At 41.4% G+C, this 20,288-nt stretch overlaps 1 protein-coding gene across 2 annotated transcripts in view; it reads left to right on the top strand.

Annotated features, from left to right (window-relative positions):
* TTBK2 (tau tubulin kinase 2) overlaps nt 1-20,288 on the top strand; it is a 193,721-nt gene that overhangs the window by 164,635 nt on the left and 8,798 nt on the right. The window contains exons 10-14 of one of the 2 annotated variants that reach the window (XM_089686882.1): nt 51-208; nt 2,553-2,769; nt 4,094-4,305; nt 10,886-11,477; nt 13,048-13,296. In XM_089686882.1, the coding sequence (XP_089543008.1) occupies nt 51-208; nt 2,553-2,769; nt 4,094-4,305; nt 10,886-11,477; nt 13,048-13,296 (1,428 nt within the window). The remainder of the gene's footprint in view (nt 1-50; nt 209-2,552; nt 2,770-4,093; nt 4,306-10,885; nt 11,478-13,047; nt 13,297-20,288) is intronic. The other variant, XM_089686883.1, reaches the window with a different exon arrangement.

The raw sequence follows: 20,288 nt of genomic DNA, 5'->3' as shown, positions 1-20,288 counted from the left end.
CTAATGTTAAGCTGGTAGTTACCGATTTTGTCTTCTTTGTCTCTCTGCAGCTTCTTTTATCTGTCTTTGATAATAGCATGAAATCCTATGGAGTTGTGGAAAGTGATCCTTTTGACTGGGAGACGAGTGGTTTGGATGGTTCTCTAACTACCACAACAACATCAACCACCCCACAGCTTCACACTCGCCTAACCCCTGCTGCTATTGGGTATGGATCAAGACATGCTGACACTAAGACCAAAATAAAAAAAATAATTTAACGAATTTGCATATTTCTAATTAACATTTTACCTAAAGTGGTTCTAAAGGCAAAGTGCTTTTACCTTCATGTATTCCCTGCCTAGTTCTTGGCTTTAGAAATGGCTTTAAAGTGGAATTAACCCCATCAATTTAATGGTTTCCCAAAACAGTGATCGTTCACCACTTGCATTGAATGTAACCTTCACAGTAAGAAGAATGGTCAAAAAAAGTGCCAAATGTTTTCCAAAATAAAATGATATATTAGACCTTTAGGATAAGTTCTTCTATCTTCCTGTATTCTACCTTCTATAACCATTTTACCCTTTAATGAATTTCCTGATAAAACCATATTAATTTATACTCCTCAGCCTGCCCGGCGCTAGTGCAACGTTCTCCAGATTCCTTCTGCGGATACATCAGGCCTGGTCATAGAGAATGACTGTCCATCTTTAGCATAATTCCTGGCCATTAGTCTTGCTAGACCTAGTACTTAAAACTGGAGAGAGTACAAGAGAATAGGAACTGTGGGCAGGCTAACCTGAATTTTGTGTGTCATTAATATGAAGTTCAATTAGTACAATTTTTTTTTAATTGGGCTAGATGGGATCCCCTGTGTCATGTTAGTTGGGTTGAAATAAATGTTTACAACATTACTACATAATTGGGTGGCATTTTAACTTGCAATTATTAATGATTATTCTCTCTGCATTTGGCTTTATTCTAATCCTTTGCAAAATGATTTTAATTACTTAGCAGATGCGTAGCTTAAATCAAACTGTACATAGCTTAAAGGGCAAGTTCACCTTTCATAACGTTAGACCCATCTCCAGAGTGCAACATGTTCCTAAATGAGCAGTCCCTGAACCCCCGAGTCCCCGGAATGGCAGCGGGATGGGGATCTTCTTTCAGCACCACCAGGCACAATTTAAAAAAATAAATACAGCCGTGTGGGGCTCCATCCACTTACTTGCGTCATTCATTCACAGAGTTCTGTGAATGGGAGAGCCACAACTACCATCAGCAGTTGCTGCTGACAGCTTGTAGTTCTCAATTAACTACCAGGGTGCTGATAAGTGCTCTAGGTAGTTCATTGATCCTTTCTGCTGAGGTGTGGGAAGACAGCTACACTGACAGTCTGCAGGAGCCTTGCTTTGTACCTGTGATCTGCTGATTGCAGCTGCATTGCTGTACAGGCTCCTAATTAAAAAATAATGGACATTTTTTTTTTACCTATAAAAAAGATGTGCATGCATTTGTTTAATTTAAACTTCACCTTTTAAACCGAACCTGCTTTTAGCCCATCCAGGGTAAAGCAACAAAATTACTTTAATGCTGACACCATCAGAATTTTATACTAGCCTTCCCTCTAATGCCCCCTGCTCTAATTAGCTGTCAGGAACCAAAAAAACAAATGGTGTGGGTGAACATCGGACTTAATCCCCGCCTTCTGTGTAACAGCGGTAGGTCTTGGTGATTGTTCAGTCAAGAACCCAGTGCTGCTCTACAGATGTGGAGAGTGTGCCCTTTGCTCTGTGTAAGCTCCAAATCGTGACGAACAGTGTATTCTGTCTTTTCTCCAGGTGGCTGAAGGGAAGGTACATATATGCAGCCGATGGGGCTGGCATTTAAAGGATAAGTTCACCTTTTAGAACATGTTACGTGTTGTACCCGTTTTTAGGGGGGAACATGTAACATGTTCCAGGATCTGCACCCCAAACCCCCCCATGATAGCAGACCAGGGATCCTCGCCCTGCCTCCTGGTCACTAAATGAAAATAACGCGGCCATGCGGGACTATGGCCACATCATTCATTCACAGTTTCCTGTGAATGAATGCCTACAAGTAACATCAGCGTTTGTGGCTGACAGGCTGTAGTTCTCAGTTTACTGTGAGGGCACTGGTGGGCGCACTCGTCCCATTGAGCTTCCTGGACTGCAGTAACTGCCTGCCCATATCGGAAGTACGGTACTGACAGTCTGTGCAGAAGCCTGACACTGCACCTGCGATCAGCTGATCGCGGATGCAATGATTTCTAGGCTCTAAAGAAAAAAAATAATGAATGTACATTTTTTTTACCTGCAAAAAATGTGCATTTATTATCGTTTTTTTAAAAAGTGAACTTACCATTTAAAGTGATCTTGCTGGACAAAGAAAGTTAATTTTAGGTTTTAAATGGGATGAGCTCCCTTTGTGATTACAAGCACCTCCAGTTGCCTGAGGAGTGCATTGTCTCTATGAAGGGGAGAATATATTTCACAGCTTCTTCCTTTTTTTGTGAACTTCAATACTAAACTAATAATCCCCTTTATCAGGATTGCAAATGCTACACCCATACCTGGAGACCTGTTGCGTGAGAACACAGATGAAGTGTTTCCAGATGAGCAACTCAGCGATGGCGAGAATGGAATTCCAGTTATGGTCTCCCCTGAAAGGATCCCCGGATCACCCAGTCATCAGCGCCCCCAGGAGAGAGATGTTTGGGAAGAAATGGATGCCAACAGGAATAAGATTAAAATGGGACTATGCAAGGTACTTCCACTTTACCAGATGGTCCTATTGTTATGAATTTCTCTTAGCAGGGGTAGAATTTTAAACTGGGACTTTTTTTTTGAACGTTTTATACTTTTGAAAATTTTAATGCTCAAATCTGAAATAAGCAAATATCATGTAAATAGAAGAGGCATGTATATTCTTAAGTCTCGGTGTGCTTTGTGCACTACTTCCAGATCTGTGCAGTAATCTAGTGCAGAATTTTCTCTGTGCAGGAGCTTCTGGTAATAAAGACCGGTCATTGCTGGTCTCTGCTCTTGTGCAGGATGACTGGTCTTGTCTCTGCCTCCTCCTGTAGTTTTCTGGAGGCAGCCTGTAGAGGGTGGAGCTTGCATCCACAGCTCTGCTCCCTGCACAGGCTATGTACAGAACATCTGATTTTACAGGGTATGCTCTGGGTTTGCAAAGGGATTTGGTGCTCATAAAGTAGATTTATACAGTGTATGGCTATTAAGGAATATCTTTCAAAGAATTTTTGTGCCCGAAGTTCTGCTTTAATAAAAGTTCATTGAAAAGTTTGTGAACTTTAAATCTTACATAGTGAAAATTATGTCTCTTACTGAATTGGGTATTTTGGTATTGCATGTGTAATTCCTCATGCACGTGGCTATATAGGGACTGTACTGCATGCAAAGCCTGCATAATCACTTTCCTGGGGCCTGATGCTGGTTTGTACAACTGGCCATAGAGGTGAATTAGAAGATGCCGCTAAATGCGAGTATGTGTCTGGGGTTGATGAAAGCATGGTCATATGCTCCGAACACACACTATCTATGTTCGGAGAATACATCTGGGTGCAGTGGGTCCAGGATGACCTGGACTGAGAGAAAATTGGTTGAGTGATGCTGGCCATCTTACCGAGGAGAAAGAACGGCAAAAGAAATACTGATATCTCTAAAGTGAAGTTGAATATCGCAGCAAAAGTGGTTTGTTTTTAATTTTCTTTTTTGCTGTTCCTTTTTATCTTGCTGCTTTTTGCTGCGGTTTGGCTTTAACCTCCACGTAAGGTCCTGTTCACACCGTCTATATGCTCGAGGACCCACACCTGCATGCAATATAGGGAAACAGTAGCTCTGTCTGCGCAGCCTTGTGTCCCAGTAGATTAAAATGGGATGCCGGCATAGGTATGTGCACAGCACTAGTGCATCCCCATGCCAGTAAAAGTCGGTCCTGCAGGGGGCATGGAGATAATCGCCGCATGTGAACAAGGGCTAAATAGTTTTGGATGCAGTGTTTTTTCCTAATAGGTACATTAGTAGGGTTTTAAAATAATCTAACTTTTTCAAATGTATTTATTTCTTAGGCTGCTACTGAGGAGGAACATAGTAATGGCCAGGCAAATGGTTTACATAATGCTCCTAGTCTTGGCTCTCCTGTGCGTGTACGATCCGAAACCACACAGCTCGATCGAGATGTACCCCTTCTGCGCAAACTGCGCAACATACACAGCTTTGAACTGGAGAAGAGAATGACTTTGGAATCAAAACCTGATGCTGACAAGTTCTTGGAGAACTGGTAAGAAAACTTCTCTGGTTCTGCTTTCAATCACAGCAAGGGTGTGCCAATTAATTTAAATTTCTTGTAACTAAATCCAAAGACTTCTGTGCTATCTTGCACATTAAAAAAAAAAAATCTAAAACTTAATGTAAAGCTGGTCAGTACAATCTAGAAGCCTATGTGCATTTTCAGTGAGTCAGGAAATTTATTTAAATTGCCAACAGCTACAAAAAAAGCCTTAAAAAAACAGAAATCAAGCAACTTCTTTTTACATGTGGCATTTGTAACGTGTAGATCCCCTGTTGGGGTCTGTAGGTTCTATTTAATGCTAATTTACATTTGTACTTTGATCACTTATTGTGCCATGATACATGCTGAAATGGTATGCATTCTGTATTTGGTACAATTTGATTTATACATAAAAGTTTTTTATGGCCATGTTTTTCAGTAGTTAAACAGTCACATTCCCCTAAAGAAAAAGTGACAATATCCTCTGATAGCCCTCATTCAGACCTCCAGGAAGGTATATTCATTAATCTATGCTTTTTTATGGCCTCCCTACCACAGGAGTCTACACTGGGCAAGCTCCACCATTGGTTGCTGTTGTAGATTACCCTGATGATGAGGATAACAGCCCAGTTACGTGGCAGTGTTTGGGCTTGGTGAATGGGTAGCCCTTGCATTGTCCATGGAAGATCACACATTTCCTCATACCCAGAAGGTTCACTCCAGTAGACCAACAGAGCAGGTTGATGGAGTGGCAATGCAATGAAGGTGGCGAGCATACCTTGCTGTGGGGAGGACTGTCAGAAGACCATGCCAGTTTACCATGAATGGGCTTTTACAGGCAACAAATGGAACCAGTCAGTGAGCTGCTAATTTTATCCAGCAAAAATCATGTTTGATGAAATCTAAAATTTCACACAATTTTTCTTTAAAGTGGAAGTATAGTCAAATATTTTTATATATACTGTATATGTTTACTTATTTTGTATTCATCTTTATTTTTATCGGGATGTTTTTTGATTAATATGTGTTAATGGGGGCATTCATATTTGCCCATTATATACACAGGTTTTGCAGTGTGCCATACGGATTCTTTTTCATTGCTCTTTCTCATAATGCAAGTCTATAACTCACCTGAATGATTGACAAGTATGCCTTCCCTGTGCAGCTGACATATTAAAGTAGAGCTCCAGTCTCTGGTGAGAATAAGTCAGCAGCTACAAAAACTGTAGGTGCTGACTTTTATAAAAACAGCCACTTACCTGTCACAGGATCCAGTGGTGTCCTCATTGCAGATGGGTTCACTGGCTGTCCTGTGTCCCCGGCGCTGGCATGTTAAGTGTGGGCACCTGGCTGTGATAGCTTGCGGCTTCACAGCTGGTTGCCCACTGTGCATGTGCGAGCAGTGGGCACCCTTCACATCTGCTTACAGATACAACAGGAAAGTGAGAGGAAATCTCTTAAGGGGAAAAAGTCACCTGAATATTCATTCCCACTGTAAAATTTTCCCTCGCCGCTCGCTCTTGTGGCACCTCTAAAATTAAGGATTTCCACTTATTTTGTCTCAGTGACAATGGTTAGGACAAATAAAGATGCTAAATCGTCCCAGTGGGGACACAGACAGCAAAAAAAACCTAACTGAGGGTATAACCCTTCCCTACTCTGTCCGGAAAGAGTTTTTCCCTTTACATTAACTTTAAGCAGGGAGGGTAAATGAGACTGAGTTAGTGAGATACAGGTCACCCTCTGATGGCTAATGTGCAGAATCCTTCAAAGTCTCATCAAAAAGGATCAGTAAATGGAGGATGGACAGATGAGTGATAAAAAAAAGCATGAGCAAATGAATGCTGAAACTCCTGCACTGAACGATGAGCTCCACAATGTCAGTAACCCCACATGGAGTACTTTTTGGGAATGCAAGCATTGCTGCCCTCAACGGACCAGGGAGATCCAAAGAAACTGTGTGCAAAGAAACAGAGGGCGCACGGGCCTAGTGCATTACCTTCTAAAAATGAAATGTATTGAATAAAAAGTAGTATAGTCACAAAAGAATAAAATCAAAGGGGACTGTAGTCCTCCAAATGGCTGACGTGTTTCGAGGCTCTGAGGAAGAGGTTCTGTCTCTAAACTTGTCAGCCATTTGGAGGCCTACAGTCCCCCAACAGCCACCATCTAGGGAGATTGGACCATGCTGTCTTTTTTCTGATGTGCCTTTCATTTTATTCTTTTGTGACTATACTACGTTATATTCAATAAATCTAATTTTTAGAAGGTAATGCACTAGGCCCGTGCGCCCTCTGTTTGTTTCTTTGCACACATGGACAGATGATTGGTCTGCCTCCTCCATTCATAGATCACATTTCATTCATAGAAGTTGAAGTACCAGTTTATATGAATGCAAGTGCTGGGCAGAATGGGCAAACATAGTTGGGCACTCTTGACGAGGGACAGCTTCCTCAGTTCTATCAGCCCCCGCCACAGTGGAAAACTATGGTGGTTGGTGTAGCGGGAGGCAATTGCTGGAGCAAAGTTTCAAGGAAACCAGGAGCTAGCAGCACAAGGAACATAGAACGTTATTAATAAGTCATGTCCCTTGTGCTCATTTTTATTTTTGTTTTGTTTTTTTTTAATTCACTTCAGCTTTATTATACAGATTGCAGTTGTCAAACAGTTAAATTGTGATCCCTCGTCACAGGAACTGAAATTTTGTCCCTTGTAACTTCTCTGTGTCACTGCATACCACTTTAGTAATCAGATTCAGATTTACCAAAATTGTAATCTTTTTGGTGGCTTACAAACTCCTTTTTTTGATTTTTTTTTTTTTTTTCCTTAGAATTTTTTTTATATTGGCCTTCTTCATGTGAGTTACAGTAATAAGCTAGCAGTTGGTGTGTTTGGCAGGAGCTGTCCTTCATCACAAGCACGTTTCTTAGGTCACCAGATTACTGATAAAAGGGACTGGAGCAGGAGCGGACTGACAACTCATGGGGCCCCCCGGGCAATAGAAGATCATGGGGCCCCTGTGTCCCCACCCAAAGTCAAGCCACACCCACACAAAGCCCAACCAGATTGCACAGCCCACAGTACATGTGTTCATCACAGATTTTCTCTACGTTATGTTCAAAAGAAATGTTTAATAAGTTTATGAAGTCCTAATTTGACAGGCCTGTGGGTGCAGGTGCATGGCCCCAAACAGTGTGCATTCAGGGCCACTCGCCCACACCTGTCAAAAGCGGATCTGCAGCTGTGTTTGCACTCTCACTACGTCCCCATAGAGTAACAGTCTGCACAAACAATCCACTCATCCATACTCGAGGGAACCTGTTTTAATGAGCCCTTAATTTTTTTAATTTTATTTTTTTTGTTACTTTATGTATTATTTATTTCAATGTTAATTTTTACATATTTTTTCACAATGCTTTTGTGGGGGGGGGGGGGGGGTGGGCAGTGGATGGTGTCAGCAAGGAAGTGGACATTGTCAATAGAGCAGTGGACAGTGTTATTCGTTTTTTCTATTATTTTGTTAAAATTTTACTTTTTTAATTTTTCTTAATGTTTTACAATTTATTTATATTTCTTTTACATTTTTATTCACAACACTTTTTTTTTTGGGGGGGGCGCAATGGACTGTGTCACTAGTCTTTTTATTTTTATATATTTTTTTAATTTATTTTTTACAATTTAATGTTTTATTATTTATTACAATTTTTTTATCAGCCCTGCTGGGGGTTTTTGGCCTGAAGTCTCACTTTTGAGAAAGAGAAAGGGACTGAAGATTCTCCGGTCCCTTTCTCTGTAGCCTCACCTGCACTAAAGATGAATGACAGATCACTCACTGTGCTCATGCAGAAAAGAAAGGGGCCTGTAAATGACATATTTACTGGCCCCTTCCCCCGTCTATACTGACACATCCCCCACAGCAGCCAACAGGAAACAATGTTGTCGGCGCTGCAGGGGGGCAGGGGAGCACACAGGGGCTCAGAGAGCAGGGGGAATCTTATGGAAAGTCGGGGATGACTGGTGCAGTGATGGGGGGAGGGATTACAAGCACTGATTTACCTGTATGGCTTACCATGAAGCAGCTGAAAACCATAGGAGGGAGAGGAGGAGAAGCAGCTTGCAGTTGCTTCATGGAAAGCCATACAGGGATATTGGTGCTTGTAACTGCCTCTGCCCTGATCATCCCCAACTGTCAGATTCCCCCTGTTCCAGAAAATACCAGGATTGGCCTCTTACTGGCATTGGGCCCTTGGGTAGTGCAGTCTGTTGGGCATTCCATCCCTGGCACTCACTAAGTGTTATTCCCTATATATAACACATCTCTATACAGTGAATGCTAGTACCTATATATAACGCTGATATCTGCACACTGAGCCGCACTCAATGTACAGATTGGGGATGGGCCGTTCGGGTGTTCGGTGTTTGCCCGCCACACCCCACAATGCACTGTGCCCTGACAGTGCATTGTGAGTGGTCAAAGCAATGCACCTGACCAATCACAGCGCATGATAATATCACAAGGGGGCGGGATGAACCCCCACCCCCTTGTGACATCATGACAGTATATAAGAACTGTCAATGCGGGAGCAGCTGTCAGATGGTGGGAGCTGGCGTCGTGAGCGGAGTGGGTTTTTTATTTTATTTTTTCGGGTAGCGGCGACAGCGTGCATCGTTATTGATGTTGGATCTACTTCGGGGACATTTTTTAAATTTTTATTTTAATAAAGGACTTGTTAAAGACTGTCTCCTCTATTTTTTACACAACACTTTTTTTCATTTGTGAATGGGTACCATGTTCCGCATACTCATTCACATGGGGGGGGTTGGGATCTGGGGGCCCCCTTGTTACAGGGGGCTTCCAGATTCTGATAAGCCCCTCCGCCCGCAGACCCCCACAACTACAGGCCCACGGTGGGGAAGAGGCCTTTGTTCCCATCAACATGGGGATAAGGTGCTTGGGGGGGCCTTCTGCCCCAAAGCACCCCTCATGTTGAGGGCACGTGGCCTGGTATGGTTCAGGAGGGGGGTCCGCTTGCTTGTCCCCCCCCCCCCCCCCCCTTCCTGACCTGCCAGGCTGCATGTTCGGATAAGGGTCTGGTATGGATTTTTTTTTGGGGGGGGGGGGGGGGGGGGGCACATCGTTTTTTGTTTTTTTACATTTTGGCGTGGGGGTTCCCCTCAAAATCCATACCAGACCCAAAGGGCTTGGTATGAATGGGAGGGGGGACCCATGTCATTTAAAAAAAAAAAAAAAAAAAAGTTTGTCGGGCAATGCAAACAGTTCTTTTGACATTCAGCTGTCAGCGGGGAGCCTCACTGACAGCTGAAACATGAATGAATCTCTCACTACTAAAATACCGCATGACTAATAGTATAACTCATGCAGTATTTTAGTAACTGAGCGGAATCTTACCACAAACTCAGATGCAGGAAGATATGCCGCTCAGTTGTTCAGCTTGTGTTCGAAGTTCGCGGTCGAACATTCTGTAGGTTTGGACGTTCAACAGCGAACCAAACGGGGGTGTTTGGTCCATTTCTAATACAGATATCAGTGTTGTATACAGGGAATAGCACTCACTATGTGCTATTCCCTATATATGACACTGATGTCTATACACTGAATGCTGTTCCCTATTCAGTATATAACACTGATCTTTATACACTGAGTGCTATTCCCTATGCAGTAGTACAGTGGCACACGGTGTACAGAGATCAGTGTGCACTCAATGTACAGATATTGTAAGCTTGAAAGAGCAGGGCCCTTGATCCCCTCATGTTTTGCATTGTATTGGTATTGTTCTGTCACATGTTCTGTCTCCCTTTGTAATGTACAGCGCTGAGCGAACTATTGGCGCTTTATAAATACTGTATAATAATAATAATAATATCAGTGTGTGAGTACTATCACACTTTGGCTGGCCTGGCTGGTACAGATTAGAATAAAGCAGAGTGCACACACTAAGCTGTTGGGCTTACGATCACTGACCTGCTGCTTGCTCCATAGTGGACTCTGCTCTCTCCAGTATCGACCTGCAGTCCTCCACAGCGGGGATGTGGACTGTGGCCCCGCCCCTCCGCTGAATTCCCCGGGAGGAGAGGTGACCGTAGTGTCTGTTGCTGCCCTCATCCCCATGGGTCTACCATCACTCTGTCATTCTGGCCAGCACAATTCTCTCTGAGTCCCCCTCTCCCAGTGCTGCATCGCCGCTGGCAGGAATGTCATGATTCTCTGCCTCCTCCCACCTTAAACCTCCTCTAAAGCTGTGGGCACCTCTCAGAACGGACTGAAACTCTCATGGGGTCCCCTCCGGCAGTTTACGAATGGTCAGTCCGCCCTAGACTGGAGTGAACTATTGAATCGGTGCTCCAGATTTAATGTTCGATTTTGAATATAATATACCTTGTAAGGGTAAGTTGCTTCCTGAAATTGATAAAGGTTGTCCTTCAACAAATGATACCATAGTAGCTTGGTTAGCTGTGTATTATGGTGTTGTGGCTGATTGCCACAGCTGACTGGCTTAGATGCTCAGTGGTAACAATTCATGTTGTTGTCAAGCTGTTTTCTTTTAAATGTATTTTTGTTCTTTTAAAGTGCTGAAAAAGTTCAGAAGGAGGCACATTCAAAAGATGGACCAGTTGCTGATGGCTCTTCTCCTTCACCTTCTCAACCGCGGAAGACACTTGTTGCTCCAGCTTCTATGCATGCAGACCATGTCTGGCATTATGATGATGAGTATGTGCCAGAGGGTTCTAAGCCTGGATCAGCGAGTTCCCCAGAACACTTGGATGGAGTTGTTAGCAATGGGTTTGTAGCTGTGAATCTGAGCTCCTGCCGGCAGGAGGTTGACTCCAAAGAGTGGGTCATTGTGGACAAAGAGCGTGATTTGAAGGATTATGGCTCAAGTGGAAATCACGGTCAGAGGGTGACAGGAAGCCCATCAGAAGAGGAACCAGAGGTGCTTCAGGTGCTGGAAGAATCTCCACAAGACGGTCCTCCAAAACCAAGCTCTTGGACCGATAATAAGGGGCATAATATACCAGATCCAAGGGTTGGACTCGACATCATGGTTTCTTCAGGTGTGTGTGTGGACAAATTGGATGTCATGTCAGGTGCTGCTGGCCAACTGCTTCCAGCGACACCTACAAGTCCAATGGAGGCTCAGGCAGAAGGAGCAATCACTCCGGTAAGCAACCTTTTATTAAAAATAAACCGATCAGAGGGTAAACGCCCCCCTCCCCCCAATAATGTTTTTATTTTTGTTCAGCATTCAGACTGTGTGTTTCCTGTAATGTCTTAGCAATATTTGTTATATTACCATAGAAGGCCACTAAAATCAATCACACATTGTTTAATATAAAATTTGTTCAGATTTTTTAAAAAATGTACAGCAAGTAGATTTTTTGGCTGTATACAGACAGGGCAGACTGCATCAAGTAACAGTATTGGATTCTAAAAAAATGGTCTACATTGTGGCATATACAGAAGTACAGATGTTGTGGTTTTTTTACATGAGTTTTAAGATCATGATACCTTTAATTTCACACCAGAAGACCTCTAGTGGAGTTGTAAGTAGAAACTGAATCCTTTTAAAGGCTTTCAGTAGCTGCTGTTTATCATATTTAAAGTTTATGCCAAAATCAAAATTTTTCATTTTGTTTTGGATAGAGTGGAGGAAGATTAGAACTCGTCAGGTTTTATTGTAGTTGGAGACTTATTAGCAGATACCTTCATTTCCTATCTGAAAATGTTGTTCCTAGGACGGGAAGTAAGGGGAAATCTTTGTAATGAAAACAGACCTAATGAAGACATTTTTAATTTAAAGTGGTTGTAAACCCTTACGTATGCCCAGTGAAGTAACTGGCCTCAGGTGACTAAACAAATCCGCCTACATAAGATGTACCTGTTTTGTGCAATCTTCTCTTCTGTACATCAGTTTCGAGTCCAGAATTTATAAACTTGTCTGAGTTCAGAAAAAAAGGGGCGAAGATCAGAAATTACACATTGCACAGCTCAGTGAGGTAACTCTGAGAGCTAATTGGAGGGAAGCAACACTCCCCCCGCTCCCCCTTCCTTCACACAGCTCACAGGAACTGAGGCTGTCAATCTGCTGGAGGTCCCTCCCCATCGCCATTTTTTTCTTGGTATCAAGAAAACATGTCAGAAGTGAGTTATGCTGATAGCTGAGGAATGAGACAGCCGACAGGAATGACATTTGGTGCTCCTAATTGAGAAAAGAACACACTATGAAAGATATTCTTTGTTCTTATTTCATGTCTGAGGTTTACAACCACTTTAAGTAGGGAAAAGCTGGAACCAATGTTAACTTTTTATTGTCCATTTCCCCCTTGCTTCCCATCTGGAAAAAGGTTGTCCCCAGAACAAAAATTGAGATGGATTCTCTCTGGCACCCCAGGTAGCAGTGAAGCCTGACAGCAGATTTAACCTTTCCCCATTCCATCTAAACATGTAAAGAAAAAAATGGAATGAATTGGTGATTATTGGCCAGTCTCATATATGTCTAATTGCAGAGGATTGATTTTTTTTTTTTCTTGTGTCGTGAAGATCATAGGCGTAACATTTTGTTTTTGTTCATGCTTAAAAATGCTTGGATTTCATGCATTTATCTTATTCAATAGAGCTTCTATGAGGAAATGCAGACAAAGCCCTACATCCATGACTTGTGCTACGAGTCATGGCATTTGCAAGCATTATTTATTTGTTTTTTTTTCCTCCCCCTCATGACATATTCACAGCTTGGTGCTTCCCACATCCCGTTTTCCTCTACCTCAAGACCTCCTAGCAGTCCCATACGCTTCACAAGCCCTATAACATCCCCGTTGGGTCGCACAGAATCTCCACCCAAGAGAGAGGTTGGCATCCCCAAGAGTCAGTCAGCCGAAAGCTACTCTTCCTCCTCCCGTTCTACTGGCCGCAGGAAGCTTCCCGTCACTCCCCATAGTGGCACAAAGTACCCCTCTGTAATTCGAATATCAAAATCCCAGGTGAATTACTTATGTCCATAAGTCGGTCATCATGTGTCTATCCATGTTAGTGGTTTGTGTCCTCACTATTAACAGTAAAACATGTTTGTCGCCAAGCTAAATCTTGACGTTCCACATGGAGCAGAGAAGATTTTATTTTTGACCTTTTGACATTGAATCTAATACGTTATAATGACCAGATACATTTTGTCCCATTTTCCAGGTTTTTTTCTAGAATTTAAAAGTAGATTTTACTGTGTTGTAGTATCACATGCCATAGATGACTGCTAAGTCTGTAAGCCTAATTCCCTAAGAGTACTAGTGATAAGGGTCATATGCTTTTTATCATATAGTGCCCTACCAACCATTCACACAAATGTGAGGACCAATCACAGTCTAGTTATTGTAAAACACACACAAGCATTGCACTGTGATTGGTGGATTGGTTAGTAGCACTACACCTGAGAATTCCACTGCTTTAGCCACAGGTCACCTATAAGTCTAGGTTTTATCATAGTTACTATTATGGTTCAAAATCCTGGGTTGTCAGATCCATGCCTGTTACTTCGGATGGAAATATAGAATTTTGGGGAGGATGGACTTAAAAAACCAAAACAAACACTAGTCAAATTCATTAGAACAGTAGCAGACTGCTGAGATTAGAGCAGAGCCTGTGTGTTCATGTCAAACTAGTAACCTCTAAATAATAATGCAGAATAACATTTTCCAGTAGACTACCTGAGCCACAAGTAACTCAATTGTAGTGTCCTTGCATTTGCATGAATGTAAATGGTAGATGGCTCATACAGTCAGGTCCATAAATATTGGGACATCGACACAATTCTAACATTTTTGGCTCTGTACACCACCACATTGGATTTGAAATGAAACAAACAAGATGTGCTTTAACTGCAGACTGTCAGCTTTAATTTGAGGGTATTTACATCCAAATCAGGTGAATGTTAGACCTGTGAATTTATGGACCTGACTGTATGTTCAGCTTGAAAAGCAAAAATACCACTATCAAAATGATTGATTAGTGGGATTGTTAGATATTATTTTAAATAACATGTTAAACCTGCAATGGAGAAAAAGGAAAATAATCTAGAATTTATTCAGATGCAGTATTGTGCAACTTTATTTTCCTTTCTTCTTCTGGAATACTTCCACTAATTTCTGCCGTCAGAACAGTCCTTTAAAGCTTTCCTTCTTGGAGTCTTTAATATAGTCTGTTAGGAAAGACCCGTCCATTACCAAAAACAGCTCAGCACAGAATCTAGCTACTTTATTCTTGAGCTGCATGAGAACATCCTCCCTTTGTACCCCTTGTTATGTGTTCAGTGCTACAAACTGCATGCTTCACCTCCTATAGCTTGCTGTTCCATCTGGTGCTTATTGCAATAGTTAAAGATTTTTAAGAAATGATTTTGGTTCCTGTTCAGTGTTGTGATCATAATACAATGGTGCCATATTTGTTACTGCTAAAAATGGTGTGGTGTGATGTATGACTACTTGCACGGGTAATCCGTTTATAAAATGTGTGTAGTCTTGAAAAGTACAACACATAATGTGCTCAATTTTGATAGCGCTATACCTAAAACTGAGAGATTCATACTTACAGATCAAACATTTTTTTCTTAGCACTCCCTGCCAACCATCCCATCTCCTATTTGTAAAGAATTGTGCATTACCTCTCCGAAGGGAAAGGTGAAACCATTACTTTATAAAACTCTATGAACCTAGCTTTCCAACCCGATAAAACTGCCCCATGTGGTCCTGGGAAGTAGCGTTGCCAGCGAAAAGATTTGTAAAGAAAAATACAAACGGATACATTTTGCAAACTATCTATGGGATCGTAATTGTTGCCAGAAAAGATGTAAAAACAAAATCTTTTGTAATTATTGCCTTACCCCAGAAGATCTTGTACACCTACAAGGGTATGATGTCCCGGGTGCAGCAGAACATTTGCAGTCAGTGACTGCTTTGAGTAGTGCCCTAGGCAGTCGGGTAGTGTAGTGGTGAACTGTGGTGCAAGTACTTGCTAGGTATCAGAGGTGCTTGCTACCCCTACGAAAAAAAGTTAAAATTTAACTATGGTTGAAGGTTTATTATAGCTTTGGACAAAGAAAGTGGAGATGGATTAGAACATTTGTCAGCTTCTTTTTGAAAATTCCAAATCTTTGGTTGACGTAACAGTAATAGAGGGAATATCTTCCAATGGCAACACCCTGGGGACCCTGATATGACACCCTTAGATTCCCTCACTTTGGAGGGATTTTCTCTCACTTACTGTTTTGGCTATTAGCACGAAATTAAGGAAAATCAGCCGTATGGAACACAGATGGCAACAAAAAAATGGCAGGGGTTATAGCCCTCTCCTACTCTATCCAACTTGGAAAACAAAAGTTTGGATTTAGTTACACTTTAAAGCAGTGTCATTACCATAACATTTGTGAAGTCAGTAGGCCTTATGAAGTATGGCTGGATAGAATCCAGTCAGCCGTTTCCTTTCCTATTTTAAACTGCCCTCATTGAAGGAGTTAAAAAAGTCTACTGGTTGGTTAGGGGTATGCGCAGTCTTTTCCTAATCAGCCAGAAGCCCTTTATTGCTTTTGTTAATTTTACAATACTTGGTTATAGTGTCAAGAGTGGTCACTGAAAGAGACATTGTCATCCAGGGGAAAAAAAAGCTGCATTTGACGAAAGACCATCAAAACAAGTTCTTAAAGAGACAATGTGATCAACAGCATTTTAAAATAGTTGTTATATTTACTATTAGTGCCCCCAGCATCTGACATTTTGAGGTGTGTTGCATGCTTACATCTCTTTTTTCGCTCCCTGTTACAGGCATACCTCGGTTTACTAACACCTCTGTTAACGTAATTTTTGGTTTACAAATTTTTTTTGCAATACGAAGTAAGTTTCCCCAGGATGCATTGCACCTAGGAGGTTCTTAGCGCTGGCCCTGTGCCTTTAAAGTGCACTTTATAAAGAGTTTTGAACAGATGAGACTTCTTTTGATTTTTTTCTGACCTCTGGAATGGATTAATTGGTTTTAAATGCATTTATACATTTTTTTTTAATCATGTCCCTATACAGTATTTATGCCTTTAACCACTTGCCGCCCAGCCACTGTATATATACGGCGGCAGGGCGGCACTCGCAGGCAAAACCATGTTTTAAAACGTGTGTTTTGTAAAAAATAGGGGGTGCACGCGAGGCGTGCCGCCGCCGCCCTATCTGTCCCGCGGATCACCGCCGCAGATGTGAGTCGCCGGGTCACAGACGGTCCTTAGCGGCTGTTTCCCGGCGATCTGCGGCAAACAGTGACAACACAGCACAGCTGCAGTAGCTGTGCTGTCTGTCACTTCCCTGTCAGCTCGAGGACGAACTGATCGAGAAAGAACAGTTTCTCTTTCTCGATCAGCCTTGTCCCGTCCAGTACACACCCCCGCCCCCTAGTAAAACACTCCTCTCACTCCTATAACCCTTCCCTGCAAAATAAAGTTAACCCCTTCCTCCCCATTGCCATTAGTACAGTGTCAGTGTTTTGTTTTTTTTTGCACTGATCACTGTATTAGTGTTTTTGGGGATGTCAGTACCCCCCAATGTCAGAATGTCCGCCGCAGTCCCGCCATAAGTCGCTGCCATAAGTCCCTGATCGCCGCCATAATTCGCTGATCGCCACCATTATTAGCATAAAAAAAAACCTAAAAATCCCAGTATCTTTCCCGCCATTTGTAAACACTATAACTTTCACGTAAACCAATTAATTTACACGTATTGGGTTTTTTTTTTAGCAAAGACATGTCGCAGAATGCATTTTGGCAGAAATTTATGACTAAACTTGATTTTTGCATTTTTTTTTACTGGACATGTTTTATAGCAAAAAGTCCAAAATATTGTTTTTTTTTCCTCAAAAATGGTCAGCCTTTTTTTTTCGTAGCGCAAAAAATAAAAACCGCACAGGCGATCAAATACCACCGAAAGAAAGCTCAATTTGTGCGGAAAAAAAGGATGTAAATTTCATTTATGTACCATATTGCATGACCGTGCAATTGTCCGTTAAACTAGCGCAGCGCTGTATAGCAGAAAAATGGCGTAAATTGCAGTATTTATACCATAGTTTGTAGACGCTAGAACTTCCACACAAAGCAATCAATATACACTTATTGGGATTTTTTTTTTTTACCAAAAACATGGAGCAGAATACATTTTGGCCTAAATTTATAACTAACTTTGAGTTTACTATATATTTTTTATAGCTGAAAGTAAAAAATATTGTTTTTCTTCAAAATTTTTGGCCTTTTTTTGTTTATAGCGTGAAAAATAAAAAGCGCACAGATGATCAAATTACACCAAAAGAAAGCTCTATTTGTGTGAAAAAAAGGACGTAAATTTTGTTTAGGTGCAGCATTGCATGACCGCGCAATTATCAGTTGAATTAGTGCAGCGCGAAGTAGCAAAAAGAGGCCTGGTCATTAAGGGGGGTAAATCCTCTGGAGCTCAAGTGGTTAAAGTGCACTTTAGAAAGAGTTTTGAACAGGTAAGACTTTTTTTTTTTTTTTTTTTTTTTTGGTACTTTTTTCTGACCTCCGGAATGGATTAATTGGTTTTCAATGCATTCCTGTGGGAAACCTCGTTTCGGTTTACCAATTTTTTGCAATATGAAATGTCCCAGAGAATGCATTAAATTTGTAAACCGAGGTACACCTGTATTTGTATGATGACATTGTCTCCATATGAGCCTGTGTTGATAGGCGTTAGGCTTGTATTGATGGGAAAATGCAGCTTTCTCTTGACATTTTGCCGTTTGCTACATGTGTAAAGACCTAGGCATTTGGTCACATGACCTCTCCTTTTAGCAGATGGAACCTTGTTTTCTTCTGAAAAGGTAAACCTGTCTGCTCCCCATGAGCTCCTGACAGAAGCTCTAACTTTTCCCCATTCTGTTCAAAACTGGGAAAAATGTTTTGCATGGAGTTCTGCTTTAATGGTTGCATGGAAGTCTGCTTTACGAAGTAAAGCAAAATTGTTGTACTTATCTGTAGATTGTTCAGAGGGAAGTAGCAAAATTAAATTAGTTTAGTTAAATCCTTTTATAGCATCTTTTGGGGTGGGGGGCACGAGCTGTAGGTTTCTATCAGGATATTGAAATTTGTTGTTTATAATGCCTGAGCACATATTTTATCCACCCCGTTTAGATGTCTTTTAGCAATGTTTAAGGCCTTGTTCACATAGGCAGTTTGATTTGTGCTCCCTGCAGGGTCATGTTTAGCGGCACAGGGATGTACAGGAATACAGCATGGGACAATTCATTTATGTCACTGCACAGCTGTGCAGTGACATGCAGGGCCAGCCAGAGCAATGTGATGGTAACATGCAAACATTTTGCATATTTTTGCATTTCTCTGGAACGCACTGAGAAACGCTGTGTTCTGCTGTGAACAGTTGTTTTCTCTGTTATTGAAGTTAGCTGCATTTATCCATGAGGAAAAATACAGGTAACTGTACATAGTGTGACTGAGCCCCTAACACTGTAATATAAAAAGATTTATTAAATAAAATGTAGAGATTCTGCAATTTATTTGCTTACAATGTAAAATATATTCCCATGGGCAACAAGTTCAAAAGCCTAAAAATCAAACCTATGTGGCTTACAGCCAAAGTTGAAAAAGCTACAAGTAATAAGAAAAGACCTTTTATTAAATATAAAAATGAAGGAACACTATCATCGTTTAAACATTACAAAGAATATAACAGAATATGTAAAAAGGAAATCAAGGCCACAAAAATTGAAAACGAACGACAGATTGCAAAAGATAGCAGAACAAACCCCAAAAAATTCTTCAAATATATTAATAGTAAAAAGGTCCAGTCCGAGCATGTAGGCCCTTTACAAAATAATCTAGAGTGGGTGACTGGGGACAAAGAGAAGGTAAATTTATTAAATACCTTCTTCAGCTCTGTGTATACAAAGAAGCATGGGGGAACTCTTGTCCATAATGGGCATAGTATTGACACCGCCCCAGATGATCCACATTGGCTCACAACTGATATGATCCAGAAATATTTAGACAGAATAAAGGTGAATAAAGCACCTGGACCGGATGGCATACACCCATGGGTCCTTAAAGAATTGAGCTCTGTTATTTCAAAGCCATTGTTTCTCATTTTTTGGGACTCTTTAATGACTGGCATAGTACCACTGGATTGGCGTAAGGCCAATGTGGTGCCAATATTTAAAAAGGAATCAAAATCTTTACCAAGTAATTATAGACCTGTTAGTTTAACAGCTATAGTTGGGAAGATACTGGAGAGTTTGATAAAAGACCACATAGATGAGTTCTTGCTGGAAAAAAATATTTTAGGCATCAGACAGCATGGATTCATGAAAGACAGAAGTTGTCAAACAAATCTGATTTCTTTTTATGAGGGGATGAGCAAAACCTTGGACAAAGGGGTGGCGGTGGATGTGGTCTACTTGGATTTTGCTAAAGCGTTTGACACAGTTCCCCACACACGGCTAATGTGTAAGGCTAAGTCTACAGGCTTGGAAAAATCTCTTTGTAAATGGATAGAAAAAAGATCGTATTCAGAGAGTAGTGGTTAATGATTCATACTCTGAATGGTCTAATGTTGTAGTGGTGTACCCCAAGGTTTAGTGTTGGGACTCTTCCTTTTTAATATATTTATAAACGATATAGGTTCTGGAATTAAAAATTCCATTTCAGTCTTTGCAGATGACACCAAGCTGTGCAGTGGAATAACGTCCTTACAGGATGTCTCCAACTTACAAGCCGACCTCAATGCACTGTTTAATCGGGCAACTAAGTGGCAAATGAGGTTTAATGTTGATAAATGTAAAGTTATGCACTTGGGGGCTAAGAGTATGCATGCATCATACATACTAGGGGGGTACAACTGGGGGGGGATCAATGGTGGAGAAGGATCTGGGAGTTCTGGTAGATCACAAGCTTATTAATAGCATGCAATGCCAATGCTAAAGCAAG

The sequence above is a fragment of the Staurois parvus genome, unplaced genomic scaffold (genome assembly GCF_062004578.1).
Source record: "Staurois parvus isolate SC_StPar_1 unplaced genomic scaffold, SC_StPar_1.0 ptg000414l, whole genome shotgun sequence".
Lineage (NCBI taxonomy): Eukaryota > Metazoa > Chordata > Amphibia > Anura > Ranidae > Staurois > Staurois parvus.
The sequence above is the reverse complement of the archived record's forward strand: the minus strand, read 5'-3'. Positions and strand labels throughout refer to the sequence as shown.